General features: G+C 39.2%; 1 protein-coding gene across 13 annotated transcripts in view; it reads right to left on the minus strand.

Moving 5' to 3' along the window:
* Positions 1–24,481, minus strand: part of LOC128689486 (GAS2-like protein 3) — a 1,113,234-nt gene that overhangs the window by 92,359 nt on the left and 996,394 nt on the right. For all 13 annotated transcript variants that reach the window (XR_008407186.1, XR_008407185.1, XM_070086395.1 and 10 more), the window contains 2 exons: positions 24,057–24,199; positions 23,457–23,647 (listed from right to left, as the gene is read on the minus strand). Coding sequence is in view for 11 of the 13 variants with exons in the window: in XM_070086395.1 (XP_069942496.1) it covers positions 23,457–23,647; positions 24,057–24,199 (334 nt within the window). In the remaining 2 variants the exon portion in view is untranslated. The remainder of the gene's footprint in view (positions 1–23,456; positions 23,648–24,056; positions 24,200–24,481) is intronic.

Below are 24,481 nucleotides of genomic sequence, written 5' to 3' on the forward strand. Positions count from 1 at the left end.
GTATTGGATAGTTGAAATCAGTAAATGGGTGGCTTCTTGTACTCATTCGATAGAAAAAATAGAATTCTAGCTAAATAGTTATAATTTTTGTCAACTAGTACACTGGAATTGGCCGAAAATAGGGCTCCAAGTGGGCAAAATCGCCGATGCATAAACATCGTCGAGACCGCTAACTTCGCGAGAGCATAATTCCGTAAGTTTTCCATCAAATTTCATACTTTTGGAGTCATTATGATCAGGAAAAGATTCTCTAACATTTCATAAGAATCCCCCCCCCCCCCCCCCCGAAAAATTTCCGACCCTGAGAACAAGTTTAGGAGAGGGCCTGTCGACCCTGAAAGGGTAAAAGAGTGGTACAGGGTAAGGAGTGTTGTTTGGGGTATACAGTATTGTATATTGGAAAGGATGCCTACTGATTTGAAAATTTTCTTGGATATATGGTGGATGTGGGAATGAAATTTAAGATTACAGTCGAGGAGAATACCTAGAAATTTACGCCTCGTTATTACCCTCGGTGTGTCTTGTAATAGGGGAACTATTTATTGATATGTTAAGTTGGATATTTAAGGCTGTTTCCAAATAGCATGAAGTATGTTTTGTCTATGTTGAGAGTGAGTTTGTTGGTCATCATCCAGGTATATATTTTTAGCAGCTCGTTGTTTACAGTGTCTCTAAGTACATGTATACCTGGGTTTGAGTGGGAGTAGACATAAATATTGTCATCTGTGAATAGAACTGGTTTAAGGAGTTGAGATGCATTTGGCAGATCATTGATGTAGATGAGAAGGGGAAGTGGGCCTAGGACACTGGACACTGCCCTGGGGCACTCCAACAGCTACAGGCTGGATAGTGGAGTTGACTCCATTTGCATATACATACTGGTGTCTGTCATTAAGATAAGATTTAAGGTAATCGAGAGAATGTCCTCTGATGCCGAAATGATTTAGTTTTAGGTTCAGGTGATTGTAGTCTACTGAATCAAATGCTTTCTTTAGGTCAATGAAGAGCCCCAGTGGATATTCATTTTTATTGAGGGCTGTATATATTAGCTCAAGCATTTGTATAATTGCATCATTCATACTTTTTTTAAAATTGTTTGTGTATTATTTTTTTATTATTTTAGAAAGTAAGGGCAAGTTTGATATAGGTCTATAGTTTTTCGGATCATTTGGATCACCTCCTTAGAGGATCAGGGTGACCCTTACTGTCTTGAGTATGGATGGGAAGGTTGAGGACTCAACAGACTTGTTAAACAATGTTGCAATAATGGGTGACAGCACATAAGCTGCTTTTTCATTTAAATGAGTGGTGGCAGGTTATTTAGATCTCCTGTTTTGTTTTTTAATGATCTAATGATGAGTGAGACTTTGATAGAATTAGTTGGAGCTAGAGTATTTGGGTAGTTGCCAGTGAGGTAGTCTTTTGGCTAAATATTTGAGCTTGGAATTTTGCTTGCTAGCTTTGATTCTACAGTAGAGAAGAAGACATTAAGTTTGTTGGCCGTGTCTATAGGCTATATGTGAGGTTCATCTGATTTAGTTAGGTTTATCTCTGTTTCTAGACAGTTTTCTAGAACCCAAAATTTTGGAGAGGGTTTGCCAGGTCCTTTTCATATTGCCTTTTATTTCAATAAATCTATTTTTGTAATACATTTGCTTTGATTTTCGTAATAGGTTTGTGAGTATTGACATAAATCATTTAGTCAGTTATTTAGTAATCAGGCCTAATCTGAACAGTTTTTCAAGTGGTGCTTTTTATTACTGGATTTAAGATACTATTTGTTAGCCATGAGCTGTTTAGTCTCTCTGCTGTAATCTGCTTCATTTTGATTGGACAGTGCATGCTATAAAGGTTTTGGGTTTTATGTAAAAAAAAATTTTGACATCTTTGTCAGTATTATTGCTGTCAGCTAGCTCTCTCTGCCAATCAGTGTCACCTGGAGTTTACCTGGAGAGAGTTCCGGGGGTCAACGCCCCCGCGGCCCGGTCTGTGACCAGGCCTCCTGGTGGATCAGAGCCTGATCAACCAGGCTGTTGCTGCTGGCTGCACGCAAACCAACGTACGAGCCACAGCCCGGCTGATCAGGAACTGACTTTAGGTGCTTGTCCAGTGCCAGCTTGAAGACTGCCAGGGGTCTGTTGGCAATCCCCCTTATGTGTGCTGGGAGGCAGTTGAACAGTCTCGGGCCCCTGACACTTATTGTATGGTCTCTTAACGTGCTAGTGACACCCCTGCTTTTCATTGGGGGGATGGTGCATCGTCTGCCAAGTCTTTTGCTTTCGTAGTGAGTGATTTTCGTGTGCAAGTTCGGTACTAGTCCCTCTAGGATTTTCCAGGTGTATATAATCATGTATCTCTCCCTCCTGCGTTCCAGGGAATACAGGTTTAGGAACCTCAAGCGCTCCCAGTAATTGAGGTGTTTTATCTCCGTTATGCGTGCCGTGAAAGTTCTCTGTACATTTTCTAGGTCGGCAATTTCACCTGCCTTGAAACGTGCTGTTAGTGTGCAGCAATATTCCAGCCTAGATAGAACAAGTGACCTGAAGAGTGTCATCATGGGCTTGGCCTCTCTAGTTTTGAAGGTTCTCATTATCCATCCTGTCATTTTTCTAGCAGATGCGATTGATACAATGTTATGGTCCTTGAAGGTGAGATCCTTCGACATGATCACTCCCAGGTCTTTGACGTTGGTGTTTCACTTTATTTTGTGGCCAGAATTTGTTTTGTACTCTGATGAAGATTTTATTTCCTCGTGTTTACCATATCTGAGTAATTGAAATTTCTCATCGTTGAACTTCATATTGTTTTCTGCAGCCCACTGAAAGATTCGGTTGATGTCCGCCTGGAGCTTTGCAGTGTCTGCAATGGAAGACACTGTCATGCAGATTTGGGTGTCATCTGCAAACGAAGACACGTTGCTGTGGCTTACATCCTTGTTTATGTCAGATATGAGAACAAGAAACAAGATGGGAGCGAGTACTGTGCCTTGTGGAACAGAGCTTTTCACCGTAGCCGCCTCAGACTTTACTCTGTTGACTACTGCTCTTTGTGTTCTGTTTGTGAGAAAATTATAGATCCATCGACCAACTTTTCCTGTTATTCCTTTAGCACGCATTTTGTGTGCTATTACGCCATGGTCACACTTGTCGAAGGCTTTTGCAAAGTCTGTATATATTACATCTGCATTCTTTTTGTCTTCTAGTGCATCTTGGACCTTGTCGTAGTAATCCAGTAGTTGGGACAGACAGGAGCGACCTGCTCTAAACCCATGTTGCCCTGGGTTGTGTAACTGATGGGTATCTAGATGGGTGGCGATCTTGCTTCTTAGGACCCTTTCGAAGATTTTTATGATATGGGATGTTAGTGATAGCAGTCTGTAGTTCTTTGCTATTGCTTTACTGCCCCCTTTGTGGAGTGGGGCTATGTCTGTTGTTTTTAGTAACTGTGGGACAACCCCCATGTCCTTGCTCCCTCTCCATGGTAAAAGCTTGTGATAGGGGCTTCTTGCAGTTCTGGATGAACACAAGAGTTCATTGAGTCTGGCCCTGGGGCAGAGTGCATGGTCATGTCATTTATCGCCTGTTCGAAGTCATTTGGCGTCAGGATAACATCAGATAGGCTTGTGTTTACCAGTTTCTGTGGCTCTCAAGCAAAAATTCATTTTGATCTTCGACTCTGTCTGGTTAGCGGCTTGCTAAAAACCGAGTCATATTGGGACTTGAGTAGCTCACTCTTTACCTTTGTGTCATCTGTGTAGGACCCATCTTGTTTAAGTAGGGGCCCAATACTGGATGTTGTTCTCAACTTTGATTTGGCATAAGAAAAGAAATACTTTGGGTTTCTTTCGATTTCATTTATGGCTTTTAGTTCTTCCCGCGATTCCTGACTCCTATAAGATTCCTTTAGCTTAAGTTTGATGTTTGCTATTTCTCTGACCAGTGTCTCCCTACGCATTTCAGATATATTGGCCTCTTTTAGCCGCTCTGTTATTCTTTTCCATCGCCTGTAAAGGGAGTGCCTGTCTCTTTCTATTTTACATCTACTCCTCCTTTTTCTTACAGGAATAAGCCTTGAGCATACATCGAGTGCCACCAAGTTAATCTAGTCTAGGCATAAGTTTGGGTCTGTGTTGCTTAGTCTATCTTCCCAGCTTATATCATTTAGGACTTGGTTTACTTGGTCCCACTTTATGTTCTTGTTATTGAAGTTGAATTTGGTGAAGGCTTCCTCATGATTTATCTCATTTTGTTGGTCTGGGGGGCTCCGCACATACATGTCTGAACCTCAATTATGTTGTGATCTAAGTATATTGTTTTTGATATGGTGATATGAGAGAGGTGCGGTAGTGGTCTGTAGTGTTGTCTATGATAATAGCTGCTTGTAGTGGAGGTATCATGTTAGTCCAGATATGGTCAAGTAATTAGGCACCTGTCTGAGAAATTTTTGTTGGCTTAGTTAGAAAAGGCAGTATCAAGCAGTTGTTCATAGTGTTTGTGAAATCAGCTACTGGAGGGTAAGTTACTTAGATGAGGTTTATGTTGAAGTCTCCTGTATCAGGTGGTGTTTATTCACTTCATGAGTCAGTTATCATGTTTCTAAGGTTACCACTAAAAGTGTAAGTATATGTGTGCTGTAATCTGTAGACTGCTCCAACTGTTATAGGTTTTTAGGTTTGTTAATGTGAATTTAGCTATAATGTATTTACAAGTGTCGTCCCTTGTGCAAATAAATTTCATACATTCCAGTTGTTTGGAGTAGTATATGGCAGTGCATCCTCCTAGTTGGTCAGGCCTGCGGTTGTGTATGGCTGTGTACCCAGGTATGGTAGCTATGTCTGTCAAATCTTCTTTGAGCCAGGTTTCAATAAGAATAATGAAAGTTATAGTAGCATTTAGAGACTTCAGCAGTGCAAGTAGGTCATCATAGTGTTTACTCAGTGATCAAACATTGTAGCTGAATACTGTTTGTTATTGCTGGCACTAAGTAGAGTTTTAGTGTGATGAGCAGTGTAGTAATAGCAATTACTGTTAGGATTATTTGTGCAGTTTAATAAGAGGTTGATATCAGGATTGATATTTGTATTCATAAGAGTAAAGGAGGATGTAAAAAGTATCTACAGAAGGCACATAGAGAAATAAGCTGTTGCAGTTATCAAAAAATAAAAAATATTTACTGTTAGCCACTTAAAAATATGAATATATGGACTAAGATAATTATTTTGAAGCTAAAAATAAAGGAGCTTTTGACAAAAAAATAAACCAAAAAAAGAGATAATATTTTAGCACCTGATTTGGCACCTTAATTAGTATCTTATGTTCCTAAGTAAATGATAATCAGTTGCTGCTAATCACTAACAAATAAGAATGTATGGATTAAGATTACTATTCAAGCTAAAAATGTATGAGGCACTGACTGGGTATACTAAGATTCAATCAAAAATGTTAAATCTTTTGCAAAAATGCAATGCACATGAAGGGTCCAAAGATCTGGAATTCACTACCTGAACTGGTAAAGGATCCCCTGACAACATACAAATTGAGGGCTATGCTAAAAAATCATCTCTGAGTACTAACCAAAACAACTTCTAACAAGTTTGAAGCAACTCCCAAATATTATATTATATGACCTCGAGTCTACAGTGGACCCTCAACCAGCGATGGCATCGATTAACGATAAATCTGACTAGCGATACATTTTAACGCAAAAATTTTGCCTCAACTAGCGCTTAAAAACCCGACCAGCACTATTCGTTCCGTACGAGACACGTCCACTTTGGCCTGAGCGCGCCTCACTTGTCCCGTGGGTGCCAGTGTTTACAAGCCAGCCAGCCACCGCAGTCGCTTCCAAACATACAACTGGAACATTTCATATTATCACAGCCTTTGTAGTGATTGCACCTGCAAAATAAGTCACCATGGGCCCCAAGAAAGCTTCTAGTGCCAACCCTACAGCAAAAAGGGTGAGAATTACTATGGAGATGAAGAAAGAGATCATTGCTAAGTATGAAAGTGGAGTGCGTGTCTCTGAGCTGGTCAGGTTGTATAATAAACCCCAATCAACCATAGCTACTATTGTGGGCAAGAAAACGGCAGTCAAGGAAGCTGTTCTTGCTAAAGGTGCAACTATGTTTTCGAAACTGAGATCACAAGCGGTAGAAGATGTTGAGAGACTGTTATTGGTGTGGATAAACAAGAAACAGATAGCAGGAGATAGCATCTCTCGAGCAATCATATGTGAAAAGGCGATTTAATTAAAAAACGATTTAATTAAAAAAATGCCAGCAACTAGTGATGTGAGTGAATTTAAGGCCAGCAAAGGTTGGTTTGAGAGATTTAAGAAGCGTAGTGGCATTCATAGTGTGATAAGGCATGGTGAGGCTGCCAGTTCAGACCACAAAGCGGCTGAAAAATATGTGCAGGAATTCAAGGAGTACATAGACAGTGAAGGACTGAAACCTGAACAAGTGTTTGTGATGAAACAGGCCTGTTTTGGAAGAAAATGCCAAGCAGGACCTACATTACTCAGGAGGAAGAGGCACTCCCAGGACATAAGCCTATGAAAGACAGGCTTACTCTGTTGATGTGTGCCAATGCTAGTGGTGATTGCAAAGTGAAGCCTTTATTGGTGTATCACTCTGAAACTCCCAGAGTGTTCAGGAAAAACAATGTCATCAAGGCTAATTTATGTGTGCTGTGGAGGGCAAACAGTAAGGCATGGGTCACTAGGGACTTTTTCTATGACTGGTTACACCATGCATTTGCCCCCAATGTGAAAAATTACCTCATTTTTTTTTTTATTCTTTTGCTACCTTGTATATTTTATCTTGTCAATTTAAATCTAGTTATACTCTAATTCTTGTAAACAACTTATATAACACCTTAGTGCAATTACAACTGAGAGTCTTGTGCCTTTTTTATATCATTAGATTAAACTCCATTGTACTATAGCTCATTCTAGCTCAATACATAGTACCAAAGTCATTATATTAGACCATAGTGTAATTACTAGTGAGAGCTTGGTGCTATTTTTAATTTGTATTTCTACAATATTAGATTAAACCTAGTTGTACTATTGCTCACTCTAGGTCAATACATAGACTATACCAAAGTCATTACATTAGACCTTAGTGCAATTACAAGTGATAGTCTTGTGCTATTTTTAATTTGTATTTTTATATTATTAGTTTATACCTAGTTGTACTTTAGCTCATTCCAGCACAACACATAGACAACACCAACTTCATTATGTGTATTAGTGACTATACTCTACATGACCAAAATGCTATAGCTATATACTTGTCCAAACTTCCCACCACTACAGATATCAGTACTAAAACTCAACACACAACTCAGGATATAAATAACCATAATTTAAACCTAGAAGATGATTGATTACGTTGACCCTGATCTAAACCTATATAATGTGACACACAATCAAAACCTATTGGAAAGTAACTGCCTTTACTACACAGCATCACAAGCCAGCACTATCCTAAACAATGCTAAAAGTCTATCAGTACTTAACTACAACATCAGGTCCTTAAGCAAACACTATGATGACCTCCTGGCACTCCTTGAATCACTAAAGACACCCTTCTCCTGCATTATTCTTACCGAGACCTGGCTAAAACAGGACACAATAGATATCTACCCTCTACCAGGATACACAGCAATCCACAACTGCAGACCATACCAAGTTGGGGGTGGTATTGCAATCTATTACTCTAACCAATTATCTTGTATCAGCACCAGTAGCTTAAGTGATGAATATGGAGAATACATTTTTGCTAATTTTACAGTAAAAAACCTTAAGACGCCTATAACAATCGGTGCCATTTACCGGATACCCCACACTAACATCCCAAACTTCAGTGAGAAATTAAAGGCACTAATAACAAACAGACAAATGAATAAGCACCACCTTCTCTTAGCTGGAGACTTCAACATCAACCTTGGCCTACTAGATGATCAGCCTCTAACTGATTTCATCAGCAATATGAACAACACACTTCTCATACCAACAATAACTAAACCAACCAGGCTCACTGAAACAAGTACAACCATAATAGACCACATATGGACCAATGTACTAGCCCCCCTTAAATCAGGGATAATCACAGATAGCACTACAGACCACTACCCTACCTTCCTCTTGACAAACATTAGTAAACCACCACTTGAATACAACAAAGTCTCATTTAGACTCCATGATGAGGCCTCAATAAGGAAGTTCACAGCTGACCTAGAGACTGCTGACTGGCCTACAGAATTCTCCAAGGCCAATGGTATTGACGACTGGACAGACATTTTTCTTAACAAACTACTTAGACTATACAACAAACATTGTCCTATAAAAACGAAACAGATAACAAACAAACGGCTCGGTTGCCCATGGCTAACCAGCACCATTCTGAAATCCATTGATAAGAAACACCAATATGAAAAGCAATAGAGACAGGGCTTAATACACAAAGATATTCTCAAACACTATTCATCAGTCCTCACCAAAGTAATAAAGAAAGCCAAACAACTATGCTACTCCAGTAGATTCACTGACACAAGAGGAGATATAAAAAAGACCTGGAAAACACTCTCTCAGATTCTAGGGACCCACAAACTGAAAAAAAACAAGAATATTGTCCTAACTAAACCTAATGAAACACCACTGCAACCCACCGACACAGCTAACAAGATAAACGACTTCTTCTCAACCATAGGTTCTAATCTCGCCAATAAAATCCCACGTACCAATGCCCATGCCGGGGACTACCTAGATGGGAATTTCCCAAATTCCTTCTATCTTGCTCCAACTGAGTCCACGGAAGTCACCGAGATTATAAAGTCACTTAAAAATAACTCGGAATCTGTCTCATGTCCCACCATTATTGTACAAGAGAGTGGCCCATGTCCTCTCGCATACTATCTCATTGCTTTTTAACAAGTCACTAGAAGCTAGCACCTTCCCGAAACTACTCAAGATGGCAAGGGTTACACCAATACATAAAGGTGGTGACCCTACAGATTTAAACAACTATAGGCCAATATCAAACTTACCATTGCTATCCAAAATCTTTGAGAAACTCGTGCACAGGAGACTATATTCATTTATAACGTCACAAAACATACTCAACCCCTGCCAATTTGGATTCAGGAAAAATAAAAGCACTAACGATGCAATTATAAAAATGCTAGATCTGCTTTACACAGCATTGGAAAATAAGGAATATCCACTAGGAATTTTTATTGACCTAAGAAAAGCTTTTGACACAGTAGACCACGGCATCCTACTCCACAAACTTGACCATTATGGTATAAGAGGCCATGCGCTTGCATATTTCAAATCTTACCTTACTAATAGGTATCAGTATGTCATCGTTAAAGACACAGCATCAACAACACAGCCACTTGATACTGGAGTTCCGCAGGGAAGTGTCCTTGGTCCCCTGCTCTTCCTCATATACATCAATGATCTTCCAAACGTATCTCGACACCTGAACCCCATTCTCTCTGCTGACGACACGACTTATGTCATCTCTCACCCTAATCTTGCAACCCTCAACACCATTGTTAATGAGGAGCTGATCAAAATATCGACTTGGATGACAGCCAATAAACTTACGCTTAACGTTGACAAAACCTACTACATTATGTTTGGTAGCAGAGCAGGAGATGCGCAAATTAACATTAAGATCGACAACACTCTAATTACTAGGCATAATGAGGGCAAATTCCTAGGCCTATACCTCGACAACAACCTGAACTTCGGCACCCATATCCAACACATAACCAAAAAAGTATCCAAAACGGTTGGGATGGATCCTCTCCAAGATACGATACTACGTGCCGCAAACTGCCCTTCTCACACTATACCATTCACTTATATATCCATACCTCACCTATGCTATCTGTGCTTGGGGTTCAACTGCTGCAACATACCTAAAGCCAATAATAACCCAACAAAAAGCCGCAGTAAGAATAATCACTAAATCCCATCCCTCGCAACACACCCCCCCACTCTACATAGATCTAAACTTACTCCCTGTTCAGTACATCCACACTTACTACTGTGCAATCTACATCTACAGGACCTTAAATTCCAATATTAACCTTGACCTAAAATGCTTTCTTGATAGTTGTGACAGAACCCACAGGCACAACACCAGACACAAACATCTCTATGACATTCCCCGTGTCCGACTAAACCTTTACAAAAATTCAATGTATGTCAAAGGCCCTAAAATCTGGAACACCCTACCTGAAAATTCCAAAACTGCAGACACATTCATCACCTTCAAAACTACCATCAGAAAACATCTTATCTCCCTGATACACCCTGTCAACTAATAATACGAATACCACCTGGTGGTTCACACTTACACTCACTCACCCATTTGACCATAAACAGAAATATCAATCTCAATCTCAAAATAATGAATCTTAACTAATCAAAAGTTGTCCTGTGATACTCCAATACTGAAACTATGTATAGTGCCAAAACAAAAGCATTCACATTGCTAAACTCACAACTAGCATTTAGTCACTTAGCTATAATACCAACTTATCTCATAATTCTGTAACATTTTAAACCTAAGATTTAATATAAGTCTGCCCGAAATGCCTAGCCATGCTAGGCGTTCTAGTGGTACACTCTGTAATTATTATTTTACTACATGTAAACCACACAATAACCAAATTCTGTAAACTCAGCATTGTAATACTTATAGAGAATAAAGTTTGAATTTGAATTGAATTTGAATAAGTGCCTCCTGGTATTAGACAATGCTCCTGGTCATCCTTCAGACTTGGCAGAGCGACTTTCTAGGGACATGAGCTTCATTAAGGTGAAGTTTTTGCCTCCGAATACCACTCCTCTCCTGCAGCCCATGGACCAGCAGGTCATTTCCAACTTCAAGAAACTGTACACAAAAGCTATGTTTGAAAGGTGCTTTGTAGTGACCTCAGAAACTCAACTGACTCTAAGAGAGTTTTGGAAAGATCATTTTACCATCCTCAATTGTGTAAACATTATAGGTAAGGCTTGGGAGGAAGTGACTAAGAGGACCTTGAACTCTGCTTGGAAAAAACTGTGGCCAGAATGTGTAGACAAAAGGGATTTTGAAGGGTTTGAGGCTAACCCTGAGAATCCTATGCCAGTTAAGGAATCCATTGTGGCATTGGGGAAGTCCTTGGGGTTGGAGGTTAGTGGGGAGGATGTGGAAGAGCTGGTGGAGGAGGACAATGATGAACTAACCACTGATGAGCTGCTAGATCATCTTGAACAGCAAGAGGCCAGACCTGAGGAAACTGTTTCGGAGGAGGACCTGGAGTTTACCTGGAGAGAGTTTCGGGGGTCAACGCCCCCGCGGCCCGGTCTGTGACCAGGCCTCCTGCTGGATCAGCCCCTGATCAACCAGGCTGTTGCTGCTGGCTGCACGCAAACCAACGTACGAGCCACAGCCCGGCTGATCAGGAGATTAGGGGAGAGAGAAATTGAAGAAGTTGTCTACTTCTAAGATTAAGGAAATGTGTGCAAAGTGGCTTGAAGTGCAAACCTTTTTTGATAAAAATCACCTTGACACAGCTACTGCAAGCCGTGTTGGCAACCTGTACACTGACAATGTTGTGAACCAGTTTAGGAAAGTCATAAAGGAACGAGAGGTACAGGTATCTATGGACAGATGTGTTGTGTGACAAAAGTCCAGTGACTCTGAAGCTGGTCCTAGTGGCATTAAAAGAACAAGGGAAGTAATCCCAGAAAAAGACTTGCTACCTCAAGTGCTAATGGAAGGGGATTCCCCTTCTAAACACTAAGAAGATCAACAGTCTCTCCTCCTCCCATCCCATCAATCATCACCAGATGTTCAATAAAGGTAAGTGTCATGTAACTGTGCATGTCTTCTTCAGTTTGTGTGTATTAAAATTAATATTTCATGTGGTAAAATTTTTTTTTTCAATACTTTGGGGTGTCTTGCACGGATTAATTTGATTTCCATTATTTCTTATGGGGAAAATTAACTTGAGTAACGATTATTTCGATTAGCGATGAGCTCTCAGGAACGGATTAATATCGCTGGTTGAGGGTCCATTGTATTAACCCTTTCAGGGTCCAAGGCCAAAATCTGAAGTGGTGCCCCAGTGTCCAAGAAATTATGAAAAAAAAAAAAAAAAAAAAATTCTTACAGAATTAAAGATAATATTTTTGTGAAGGTAATAAAACAAAAAAAAAATTTCTGATCAGTACTTACCGAGATACAGCGGCAGGAAGTTGACCCAAAATGACCGGGTGGCGGCAACATCAGTGACTTCCACAAAATCGCATTTTTTTATTTTACTTTTTTTATTCTTTTTTCTTTTCTTTTCTAATTTTTTCCTTTTTCTAGTAACATTTGTGGCCTGTGAGACCAGTATAATGTATATTGTATAGGTGTACACTCATTGTATTCAACACAATAACTGCACTAATTTGTTTATCATTATATTGCTTACAAAACTTGTTTACAAGTTTTTTGTAAACAAGATGAAAATATTAGTGCGGTTATTGTGTTGAATACAATGGTACCATATAGTACCATATGGTACAATGGTGCCATAGGGTGCAATGGTACCATATAGTACAATTGTGCATATGGTACAATGGTACTATATGGTACAATGGCACCATTTGGTACAATGGTACCATATGATACAATGGTACCATATGGTGCAGTAGTACCTTATGGTACCATATCACCATATGATACAATGGTATCATATGATACAATGGTATCATATGATACAATGGTATCATATGATACAATGGTATCATATGATACAATGGTATCATATGATACAATGGTACCATATGATACAATGGTACCATATGATACAATGGTACCATATGGTACAATGGTACCATATGATACAATGGTACCATATGGTGCAGTAGTACCTTATGGTACCATATCACCATATACAATGGTATCATATACAATGGTACCATATGGTACAATGGTACCATATGGTACATTGGTACCATATACAATGGTATCATATGGTGCAATGGTACCATGTGGTACACTGTACCATACAGTACAATGATACCCTATGGTTCATTGTACCATATGGTACTATATGGTACTGTTGTATTCAACACAATAAACACACTAATATTTTCATCATTATTTTGTTTACAATTGTTTACTACAAAAATATGCAAAAATGTTGTATATAAGAAATGTTCTATTATATATTTACAAATGTACAGGAACTCCACATGTTGCTTGAGGTGGATGACCAAGTGCTTAGTGTCCGAAACTGCGGAGTCAGTAGCTTGCATTGCCACTCACTCAGTCTTAGCTGGTGTCTGGTGCCACCAACACCTATTGACCATATGGTACACGGTATCATATGTTACAGGGTACCAGAGGGTACATTGTACTATATGGTATAGGGTACCATGCAGTACAGGATAACATATGGTGCAGGGTACCATACAGTAAAGGACACCATATGGCACAGGGTACCATATGGCACAGGGTACCATATGGCACAGGGTACCATATGGTACAGGGTACCATACAGTACAGGACACCATATGGTACAGATACAGGGATCCCTATGGAAATAATTCACCCAGACTTTTTTGGGTTATCCTAGAAATTTATACATATGGTGCTATGTATGATAATCTATGTAATTGTATTTCTGTACACCTGAATAAACTTAATCAAGCACATGTAGCATCTTAAGTAAGTTTATTTAGGTATACACAAATAAAGTTACATAGAATATCATACACAGCAGCATATGTTTGGAGAACCTAGGATAACCCAAAAATGTCAGACTTATTTCCATTAGGGTCCCTCTACCATATGGTATAATGTACCATATGGTATAATGCACTATATGATACCATTGTACCATATACCATTGTATGACATGGCACCATTGTACCATATGGCACAATGATACCATATGGTTCAAAACCATAGAATTCCTCTTCAGCTCCACTTCTATCAGTCTTAGAACTGTAAGTTGTGAAGAGGAGAGTCAGAATTCACCCAGAGAGTGAGTGAGGAGTGAGAGCTTCCTTGCCGCCAGGCATGATGAACAAAGCTACTTTGCCGGCATTCCCACAATGCCATGCGGGTGTCCAGATTTTTTCTATAGTGCATACACTGACCACCCATTCTCTCAGATGTAGGCCTACCAGCCTTCTTGCGCTAAATTTGATGCCGCTAGAATTTTGGCATAGATCTATGGTTTGGACCCTGAATGCAAAGCCGTAGATCTACGGGACGGACCCTGAAAGGGTTAAAACATCTGCCATTCCACGAAATTATAGTTTGAACCATTGATTGCAGTAATGTTTGTATTGTGCAACTTCAAGATTATTATTGTTATAAACCTCCATCTTGACTACCTCACATTATTATTAAGATAAAATAAAGATTTATTAAAAAATTAACCATCTTGTCTAATTCAGTTTCTTCAACCAACCACAGCAACTCCTGTACTACTATGAGACCAACTCATAGAAGAAACAGCACTAAGAGCAGGAAGGCAGTACCTAGAAACCGACTATTCCATAAGACGATCCAGCAGGATGCCGGTGCCCTATCCACCCCCGTCACCACCCAGAGAGACGCATCACCAACAATTAACATGGCCGACTCACCCACCAACCAAGGCGACTCGACAACAACAACAACCGTGACTGACTCCCTCTCTACCTCTACTACATTCATAGGATTTAACCCATCTGATATGCTCCCAGGTATGACTAATGATCCTGACACACTAAAAAATTACATCACCACCCTAATGGCAGATAACTTGAATCTTCGTGCTGAAAATAAGTCTCTCTGTGCAACAATAACAAACCATGAATCAGAGTTACTTCACCTTGAGAATAAGATCAACAGCTTTGAACAACAGCTAACATCAACTGGCACGACTGATTTTGGCAAGACCCTCCAATCAGTCATAGCCAGTCACACAGATCAAATAACTCCCCTGAACACGAAGATTGAAGATGCTGTCAAGGACTGGAAAACAAACATGTATACCCAACTGAACAATTATTTTGCTTACCAAGATGACAAGGCAGAGCAAGATAAGCTAGCCGATGCAGTAGTAATAAACAGTCCACTCTTTCCTAGTGAATTAAACCATACCAACTGCAAAGCTACAACTCTCCAGATCATACGCGACCACCTACAGGTTAATGTGCCAGTGTCGGAAATTAAAGAATCACAGTTACTAGGGAACCAAGGGAGAAAAAGTGTTATGCTCAGATTTCACACACGACAGAAAAAAGATCTAATAAGTTCATCTGTTAAAGCAAAAAAAGATATATACATAAACAAGTGTCTCACAAGAAAATGACAGAACCTCCTGTACAGAGTGAGAAAACTGAAACATGAGAATAATGATAAAATTCACCAGTGCTTTGTACGTGATTGACAAATTCTATTAAGAAAAACAAATTAGGCCGTGTGTGCTATATTACAAATGAAAATGGACTAGCGAACTTCCTTCATGATGCAAACATTACAGAGTCTGACTGATACTAGTGACCAAATCATTGTACTATGTTAGTGTATGTTATTATGCCATTACTGAACTAATCCCTGTACTATCACCTCCTGGATAGTATTTACTACCTCATTATCCCATGTGTCCCACACAGTTCCTTGTGTAATCCAATTTGTGTTATCTTCCCAGATTTCCCTTTCACAATTAATTACTTGTTAATAAGATACTCTTTAATAATATCTGTATTACCATTTATTCCTACTTAAGCACTGTTATAATTCTTCTATAATCTTACCTAATTTTCCCTTTGCTTCTAAACTACAAATAACAAACTAGTGTATGCTCCTACTACACTACTGTGCAATTCCTTGTACCATCTTCCACTAGCTAGTATCAACTACCTCAAATAATATTTCTTTAGTGATATCAATTGCTCAAACTTTGTTATAAGGCAAATCTTACTCTCAGATTAATTTCATGTCACAGTGTCAGTCTATTTAAAGGTTATTTTTTACCACTACTTAATTTAGTCCCTTTTTACATTTCTCCTGAAATAATTCTCCGTATACCAATACACGTACATTGTACAGCCCTTTATTCAATAATTGCTATACTCCTAGTTCTAACAACAATTAAAGAGCAACTTTCAGGAGATTTAATATTTTTTTTTCCCTCTTGTCCATAAAGTCACATTTATTAATATACTCCAGGTGCTATTGAGTACTTCACGTGCTACTGATTTTGTTTTAATACATTCTTGTTTTTAATACATTCTTTTAATATATTCACTAGCTCCTTTATTCTAGCTGTAAATATCTACCATAGTTCATAAACTCGCATTTGTTAAAATAATTCAGGTGCTATTAGATGCTTAATTGTATAACTGAATTGTCTGTACTGTAATAATCCCTTTTTTTTTTTTTTTAATTTTTACAAGTTTTAGAATAATTACAGAGTCTTATTCATAAGTCTAGTTGTAGATTTAATATAACTCTTATATTATTTTACTTAGAAAATCTAGTTTGTAAAATTACTCTCATCAAACAGTAACTGTAATTACTATACAGCAGACCAGGCAAAGACATTACTTAGTGCAAACAATAACATAACCATCTTTAACTACAATATCAGATCCTTGAGCAAACATTATGATGACCTCACAGCACTACTCAATTCCCTTCATTCCAAAATATCAATCATCACACTCACAGAAACCTGGCTTAAGCCTGATAATTCAGATGTCTATACCATTTCTGGCTACAAGGCCATACACAACTGTAGAACAGACCAGCAAGGGGGAGGAACAGCTATATACTACTCAAATCAACTCGAATGCATCGATAAATCCTGCACTAGGGATGAACATGGAGAATATATCATAGCCAAATTTAAATCAAAAGACCTGCAAAAACCCCTCACAATTATAAACATATACAGAGTACCACAGTCAAACATTTACCACTTTATTGAAAAACTAGGAAACATGATTACTGATGCACACATGAATAAAGACCACCTACTACTAACAGGAGATTGCAACATAAACATACTACACGACCAGGACCCACAAGTAACCAAGTTCACAAACACAATGAGTAACTGCCTGTTGCTACCAACGCTATCTAAACCTACAAGAATCACCGAGACAAGCATCTCCTTAATAGACCACATCTGGACAAACACCATATCCCCTTTAATATCAGGCATAATCACAGACAACACTACAGACCACTACCCAACCTTTCTCATAACTAATCTGGGCAAACTGCCACAAGACATTACTAAAGTAACCTTCAGACTACATAACGAGACAGCAGTTAACAACTTTATAGCAGCTATGAATAACATCGATTGCCAAAATGAGCTCGAAACATATACAGATATGAATGAATGTATAAATAATTTTCTTAAAAAAGCCCAAAGCCTCTATAACAAACATTTCCCCAAAAAACTAAACAGATCACAGCAGAGAGACTGAATAATCCCTGGCTAACACCAAGCATCCTCAAATCCATTAACACAAAGCACAAATATGAAAAACAGTATAGAATGGGTCTAATTACTAGAGAACAGTCTAAACGTTACTCGTCAGCACTTACCAGCCTGATAAGAAAATATAAAAAATTGTGTTATGAAAATGGACTACATAACATCAAAGGTGATATGAAAAACACCTGAAAAACTCTATCTGAAATTCTTGGAAATAAAAAGTTATCCAAAAACAAAACAATCAAACTAACAAAATCAGATGAACCCCTACTCACACCTACTGAAACAGCAAACAGACTCAATGTTTTCTTCACCACCATAGGTAAGACTCTACCGAAAAAAATACCAAGCGTAAACACCCATCCATCAGACTACCTCATAGGTACCTACCCAAATATGCTATTCCTAGCTCCAACCAACCCCATAGAAGTTACACTCATCATAAACACCCTTAAAAAGAAGGCAGGAGACATAAACAGCTTGCCTGCTTTTAGGTACAAAAAAGCTTCTCAAGTATTGTCACCAATTATTGAAAGGTTCTTTAACAAATCCATTGAATCAGCTACCTTCCCAACAATCCTCAAAATAGCAAGGGGTCACTCCGATCCACAAAGGAGGTGACCAAGCTGACTTGAATAACTATAGACCAATATCTAACTTAACATTGCTCTCTAAAATCTTGGAAAAATTAATGCATAGACGGATCTATCCCTACCTCATGTCACACAACATATTAAACCCTTGTCAGTTTGGATTCAGGAATAATAAAAGCACGAATGATGCTGTCATACACATGCTAGAACTAATTTATACTGCACTTGAAAAGAAAGATGTCCCACTGGGCATTTTCACTGATTTACGTAAAGCTTTCGATACAGTCGACCGTGAACTGCTGTACTCCAAATTGACGCACTATGGTATCAGAGGCCACTCCCTCAATTACCTAAAATCATACCTTAGTAACAGAACTCAATATGTGTATGCAAATAATGCAAACTTTTCCACCCAACCAATCACAGTAGGAGTCCCACAAGGAAGCGTCCTTGGACCACTCCTCTTTCTCATCTACATCAGTGATCTACCGAATGCATCACAGCTGCTCAAACCCATATTATTTGCAGATGACACTACATATGTCTTTTTCCACCCAAACACGGTCATACTAGCAAACACGGTCAATGCCGAATTGCAGAAAATATATGCCTTGATGGTGACTAATAAACTTAACCTGAATACTGATAAAACTTATTTCATTCAGTTTGGAAACAAAGCTGCAAATGATCCGATTAACATAACGCTAAATGGATCATCAGTCACAAGACTCACAGAAGGAAAATTCCTAGGTATCCAGAATTGAGACACTTATGCAACACATGGGAATCCTTATTGAAGAAACGTTTCACCACACAGTGGCTTCATCAGTCCAATACAAAGTATAGAAATGGGTAAGGAGAGGAGAAGTTGGAGGTAATCAGTCCCTCAACCTGGAATCGATGTGTTCAGTCCATCACTCTTGTAGGAAGTGCAGCATAGGGCCAGAGAGGTGGCTTATATACTGCAGTCAGATGAGTCGAAGCAGGAGGAGGCGGGATCACAGTGGGACCTGCCACTAGTGTAAGTAGGTCGTCGTCCAAAGGTTGGGCAAGCGTTGAAGTCTTTGTACCAAGATTCCATGATGTACAAGAGTGATGGACTGAATGCATCGATTCCAAGTTGAGGGACTGATTTCCTCCAACTTCTCCTCTCCTTACCCATTTCTTTGTATTGGACTGATGAAGCCACTGTGTGGCGAAACGTTTCTTCAATAAAGATTCCCATGTACTGCATAAGTGTCTCAATTCTTCAACTTGTCAGTTTTCAAAGCCATTCATCACTCCTAGGTATCCACATTGACAGTAGCCTTAAGTTCTGGACACACATACAACAAATCACCGAGAAAATCTCCAAGACTGTAGGTATACTATCAAAGATAAGGTACTACGCTCCACAATCAGCTCTCCTGGCACTGTACCATACACTCATATACCCTTATCTTACATATAGAATTTGTGCATGGGGATCAACAACATCCATTCACCTAAAACCCCTCATAACCCAGCAAAAGGCAGCAGTAAGAACGATAACGAATTCCCACTCCCGCCAACACACTCCACCAATTTTCAAAAGTCTGAATCTGCTCACCATTAAGAACATCCATACTTATTCATGTGCCTACTACATACAGAGAACAATACACGCAAATATAAACCCTCCACTTTAGCTTCTCCTCACCAACTTAAACAGGATACATGACCACAACACAAGACACAGATCTCTTTTTGATATACCTCGTGTCCATATCACACTGTGTAAAAACTCTATGCACATAAAGGGCCCTAAAATATGGAATTTATTACCAGAAGATATTAAAGTAACCCAGTCTGAAAATCAGTTTAAGACTCTTCTCAAAAGCCACTTAATCACCCTAGACTAAATGCTAAATACTCGGTACACACATACTCACCTATGTTATTCCCACATCATAACTTCAACAATCACTTTGAACCTTTTATCCATTGTTGACAGGAAAATAATTGAACCATTGTTTTCACAAAAAGCATTTTAGACTATATGAATATATCCTTTGTCTTATACAAATTTAATTCGCTTATAATTATAATCTACTGTTGAACTATGAAATAATTACTGTCCTACTGTACAACTATGATAAAATCCTTAGTGTTAAGTAGTCTGTAAGCCAATAATGTTAAGTTGGCCCATAATGCCTAGGCATAATAGAGGCTCTCTCTGCATTGCAACCCACTATTGTAAATATAAAATCTCAGTGTACTGTTTGCAAATAAATAAATAAAACTTAAGTAGTTATTAAGTACAATGGTCCCTTGATAATCGTAGTTCTCGGGAATCGTAGATTTCGGAAATCATAGGGATATTTTCGTATAAACATGGGCTTGCTAATCGTAGGTTGACTCGCGAATAGTAGGTTGTCCAGGACACGTACACACAGTGTGAGCCAGGGCGGCCTCCCTACCCAGCCAGTGTGGCATTGTTTACCAGTGAGCAAAGGTCCCCTCACGTGCTCCTACGAAATATTTCATAATATTCCACTCATTTTAGTGCTTGCAAGTACTAAATAAGCTACCATGGCTCCAAAGAAAGCTCCTAGTGTCAAGCCTGTGGTAAAGGTGAGAAATACGATTGAATTTAAGAAAAACATCATTGAACAACATGAAAGTGGCACAAGTGCGGCCAAACTGGCCACGATGTATAAGAAACCCTACACAACCATGTGTTCCATCTTGGCCAAGAGAGGAAATCAAGGACGCTGTTGTTGCAAAGGGGGTAAATATGCTGACGAAAATGAGATCACCAGTACTCGAAGATGTTGAGAAGTTATTATTGGTGTGGATAAACGAGAAACAATTAGGAGATACTCTTATGACTTCGATTATTTGTGAAAAGGCTAGGCAGTTGCACAACGATCTGGTAAAGAAATTACCTGCAACGAGGACTGATATTTGTGAATTTAAGGCCAGCAAAGGTTGGTTTGAGAGATTTAAGAACCGTAGTGGCATACACACTGTGGTAAGGCATGGTGAGGCTGCCAGTTTGGACCACAAGGCAGCTGAAAAATATGTGCATGAATTCAAGGAGTACATAGAGGCTGAAGGACTGAAACCTGAACAAGTGTTCAATTGTGATGAAACAGGCCTCTTTTGGAAGAAGAGGCCAAAGAAGACCTTCATTACATAGGAAAAGGCAATGCCAGGACACAAGCCTATGAAAGTCAGGCTGACACTCATGTTCTGTGCTAATGCTAGTGGGGATTTCAAAGTGAAGCCATTACTAGTGTACCAATCTGAAAATCCCAGTGTGTTCAGGAAAAACAATGTTATGAAGAGTAAATTGTGCGAGTTTTGGAAATCTAATAGTAAGGCATGGGTCATGAGGGAAATTTTCGTCAAGTGGTTCAATGAAGTGTTTTGCCCTAGTGTGAAGAATTACCTCCTGGAAAAGAAATTGGATCTCAAGTGCCTGCTAGTAATGGACAATGCACCTGCTCATCCTCCAAACTTGGATGACCTAATTTTCGAGGAGTTTGGGTTCATCACAGTAAAGTTCTTGCCCCCGAATACCACTCCTCTCCTCCAGCCCATGGACCAGCAGGTCATTGCAAACTTTAAAAAATTCTACACCAAAGCAATGTTTCAAAGGTGCTTGACTGTGACCACAGACAGACACTTGACCCTAAGAGAATTTTGGAGAGAACACTTCAGCACCGTCCATTGCATAACCCTTATAGGTATGGCTTGGGAGGGAGTGACTACCAGGACTTTGCACTCTGCTTGGAGAAAATTGTGGCCAGATTGTGTCAACAAGAGGGATTTTGAAGGGTTTGGGACTGACCCTGATGAGCCTATGTCTGTTGTTAAATCAATTGTGGCACTGGGGAGTTCCATTGGGTTGGATGTGAGTTTGGAGGATGTGGAAGAGTTGGTGGAAGACCACAACGAAGAGCTCGCCACTGAGGAGCTGCAAGAACTTCAGCAGGAACATCAACAGATCGCAGCTCAGAATCTTGCTGCAGAGGAGGAGGAAGAGAGATGGAAGAAGGTGCCTTCAGGAATTAGAGAGATTTTTGCTATGTGGGAAAGATTTATGGAGAAACATCACCCTGACAAGGCTGTTGCAAGCCATGTTGGCAACATGTACAGTGACAAAGTCTTGGGCCATTTTAGGGAAGTGTTAAAGAGACGCCAGAAACAGAGCTCTCTCCACAGTTATTTTGCGAGACAGGACTCCAGTGACTCAAGCTGGTCCTAGTGGCATTAAGAAACAGAGAAGACAAGCAACCCCAGAAAAGCAATTGGTACCTGAGGTGTTGATGGAAGGGGATTCCCCTTCCAAACTGTAAACAATCCAATCTCTCTCCTCCTCCAGTCTCCCATACACTAAGAAGAATCTCCAATAAAGGTAAGAGTTATGCTGTTAATGTTTCATTCATCATTTCCCATTGTATTGTTTATGTACTACATCTATATTTCATGTAAAAATTGTTTTTGTTTTAATACTTCTGGGTGTCAGGAATGGATTAATTGTATTTACATTATTTCTTATGGGGAAAATTGATTCGAAAATTGTAGATTTCGATAATAGTAGCAACTCCAGGAACAGATTAACTACGAAAAACGAGGGACCACTGTACTTGGATAAGTCTGCTTGAAATACCCCGGCATGATAGTGGCTTTCTTTGTACTTAACAAATCAAAATTGTAAATACACATTGTAACCTTGCAAAGAAATAAATCTATCTTTATCTTTTATCTTTAACATGCCTGCTGGTGACCTTCAGGGGGATGAGAAGCAAATTCAAATTATGAGGAACTGAAAATTTACAGGAAAGGGGGACGGGAAGAGCATTTTTCAATATGGCTACCATCTCCATTCAGAGGTTTAATGTGGTTGGGGGCTAAATAAACTGTGTCAAATCTTGTATCACAATGTGCATGATTTTTCAGTCTCCGTGCTTAGAGAACAAACCAACTTGATCTCAGATGTTACCTTCAGTGCCCTGACATGCTTGCTTTGCCTTTCCATCCTTCTTGATGAGCCCACCTTTACTATAAGATTTCTCACCTGACATAGGTTTGCTACATGAACTACGACCCCAGTCCTGCTAAGAAATCCTCTCCTCCCCACCATCTTTTACCTCTGCTGTTTAGCACTGACTTGTATGGATTTAATTTTTGCCATGGCTTCAGTACAATAATAATCCTACATTCTTATTGTATTTTCAAAAAAGACAAAAAAGATTCTTAAGTTTTTTAAATATAGCATGAATAATTTTGTTAAATTTCACCTTTAATCATGTATACAGAATTCAGATTAAACTGCCATTATTTGGCTAGCTGCCATTAGTTATATGTACTTAAAGTTCATTGTGCTGCCTACCTTATTATCAAGATCTGTTCTGTGAGCTTCGGTAATACTCTCTGATTGGACGGTGTTGTAGCACTCTTGAAGGCGACTGCAAATGGAAGGGGAGCGAGAAGGTGGCTTGGAGGAGGGTCGTGATGTGGGCCGGGAGGTCGATACAGGACGTGGGGCTGGTGTGCGTTGCAGAGACGTCATGTATCTTCGACCTATGAAAGTTTTTGGTATACAATTATGGCATAAAATATGAGCCAGCTGATGAGTCATGGGGTTATTGTAATACATTGTGGCATGTATAGTGGGTAGCATGTTTGAGATTTTTGAATACATTGCTATAAATGACATGCAATACTGACTAATTATTAAACATTTTGCTTGCAGTGCAGGTTTAATCAGTCTTATAGTTTGATTCTTTTTCCACAAGGACTAAGGGACTGATAACCTCGAATGTCATCACATCTGTCTCCAGGATTGTAATTCATCTCTGTATTCAACTGCATATATTATTATATTGCCATACTGTAACAGTTGTGATGCATAATACATGTATACAGTTTATGGAATAAAAGTGCTGGCCTGCACTAAAGCAATTATTCTGTTGCCTTAGTTAATACTTACAGTGAGTAGGTGTGGTTGGTGTGGTATTGGGGGTAGAACGACCAGAAGATCTTGGTGTCCGAGCTGAAGGTAAACGTGGCTTAGCAGTGTGTGTTGGGGTAGTCACAGGAGTCGTAGGTGTTGTCTTAGCACCAGACCAGCCTCTGCATTATACAATATTACAGAAGTAATATTTTGTAAAAAAAAAAAATTAGGACTATCTTAATAATGGTAAAAAAAAAAAATTGTCTAAACCATATTTTGTGACAATTTTAACATTATCAAAACCTATTTGGCTGTACAGTGGACCCTCAGTTAACGCCTTTAATCCGTTCAAGAGAGCTAGCCTTTAACCTAATTAATTTTCCCCATAAGAAATAATGGAAATCCAATTAATCCATTCCAAAGACCCAAAAGTATTAAACAAAATAATTTTTTTTACGTGA

The sequence above is a fragment of the Cherax quadricarinatus genome, chromosome 18, assembly GCF_038502225.1.
Source record: "Cherax quadricarinatus isolate ZL_2023a chromosome 18, ASM3850222v1, whole genome shotgun sequence".
NCBI classification, from domain to species: domain Eukaryota; kingdom Metazoa; phylum Arthropoda; class Malacostraca; order Decapoda; family Parastacidae; genus Cherax; species Cherax quadricarinatus.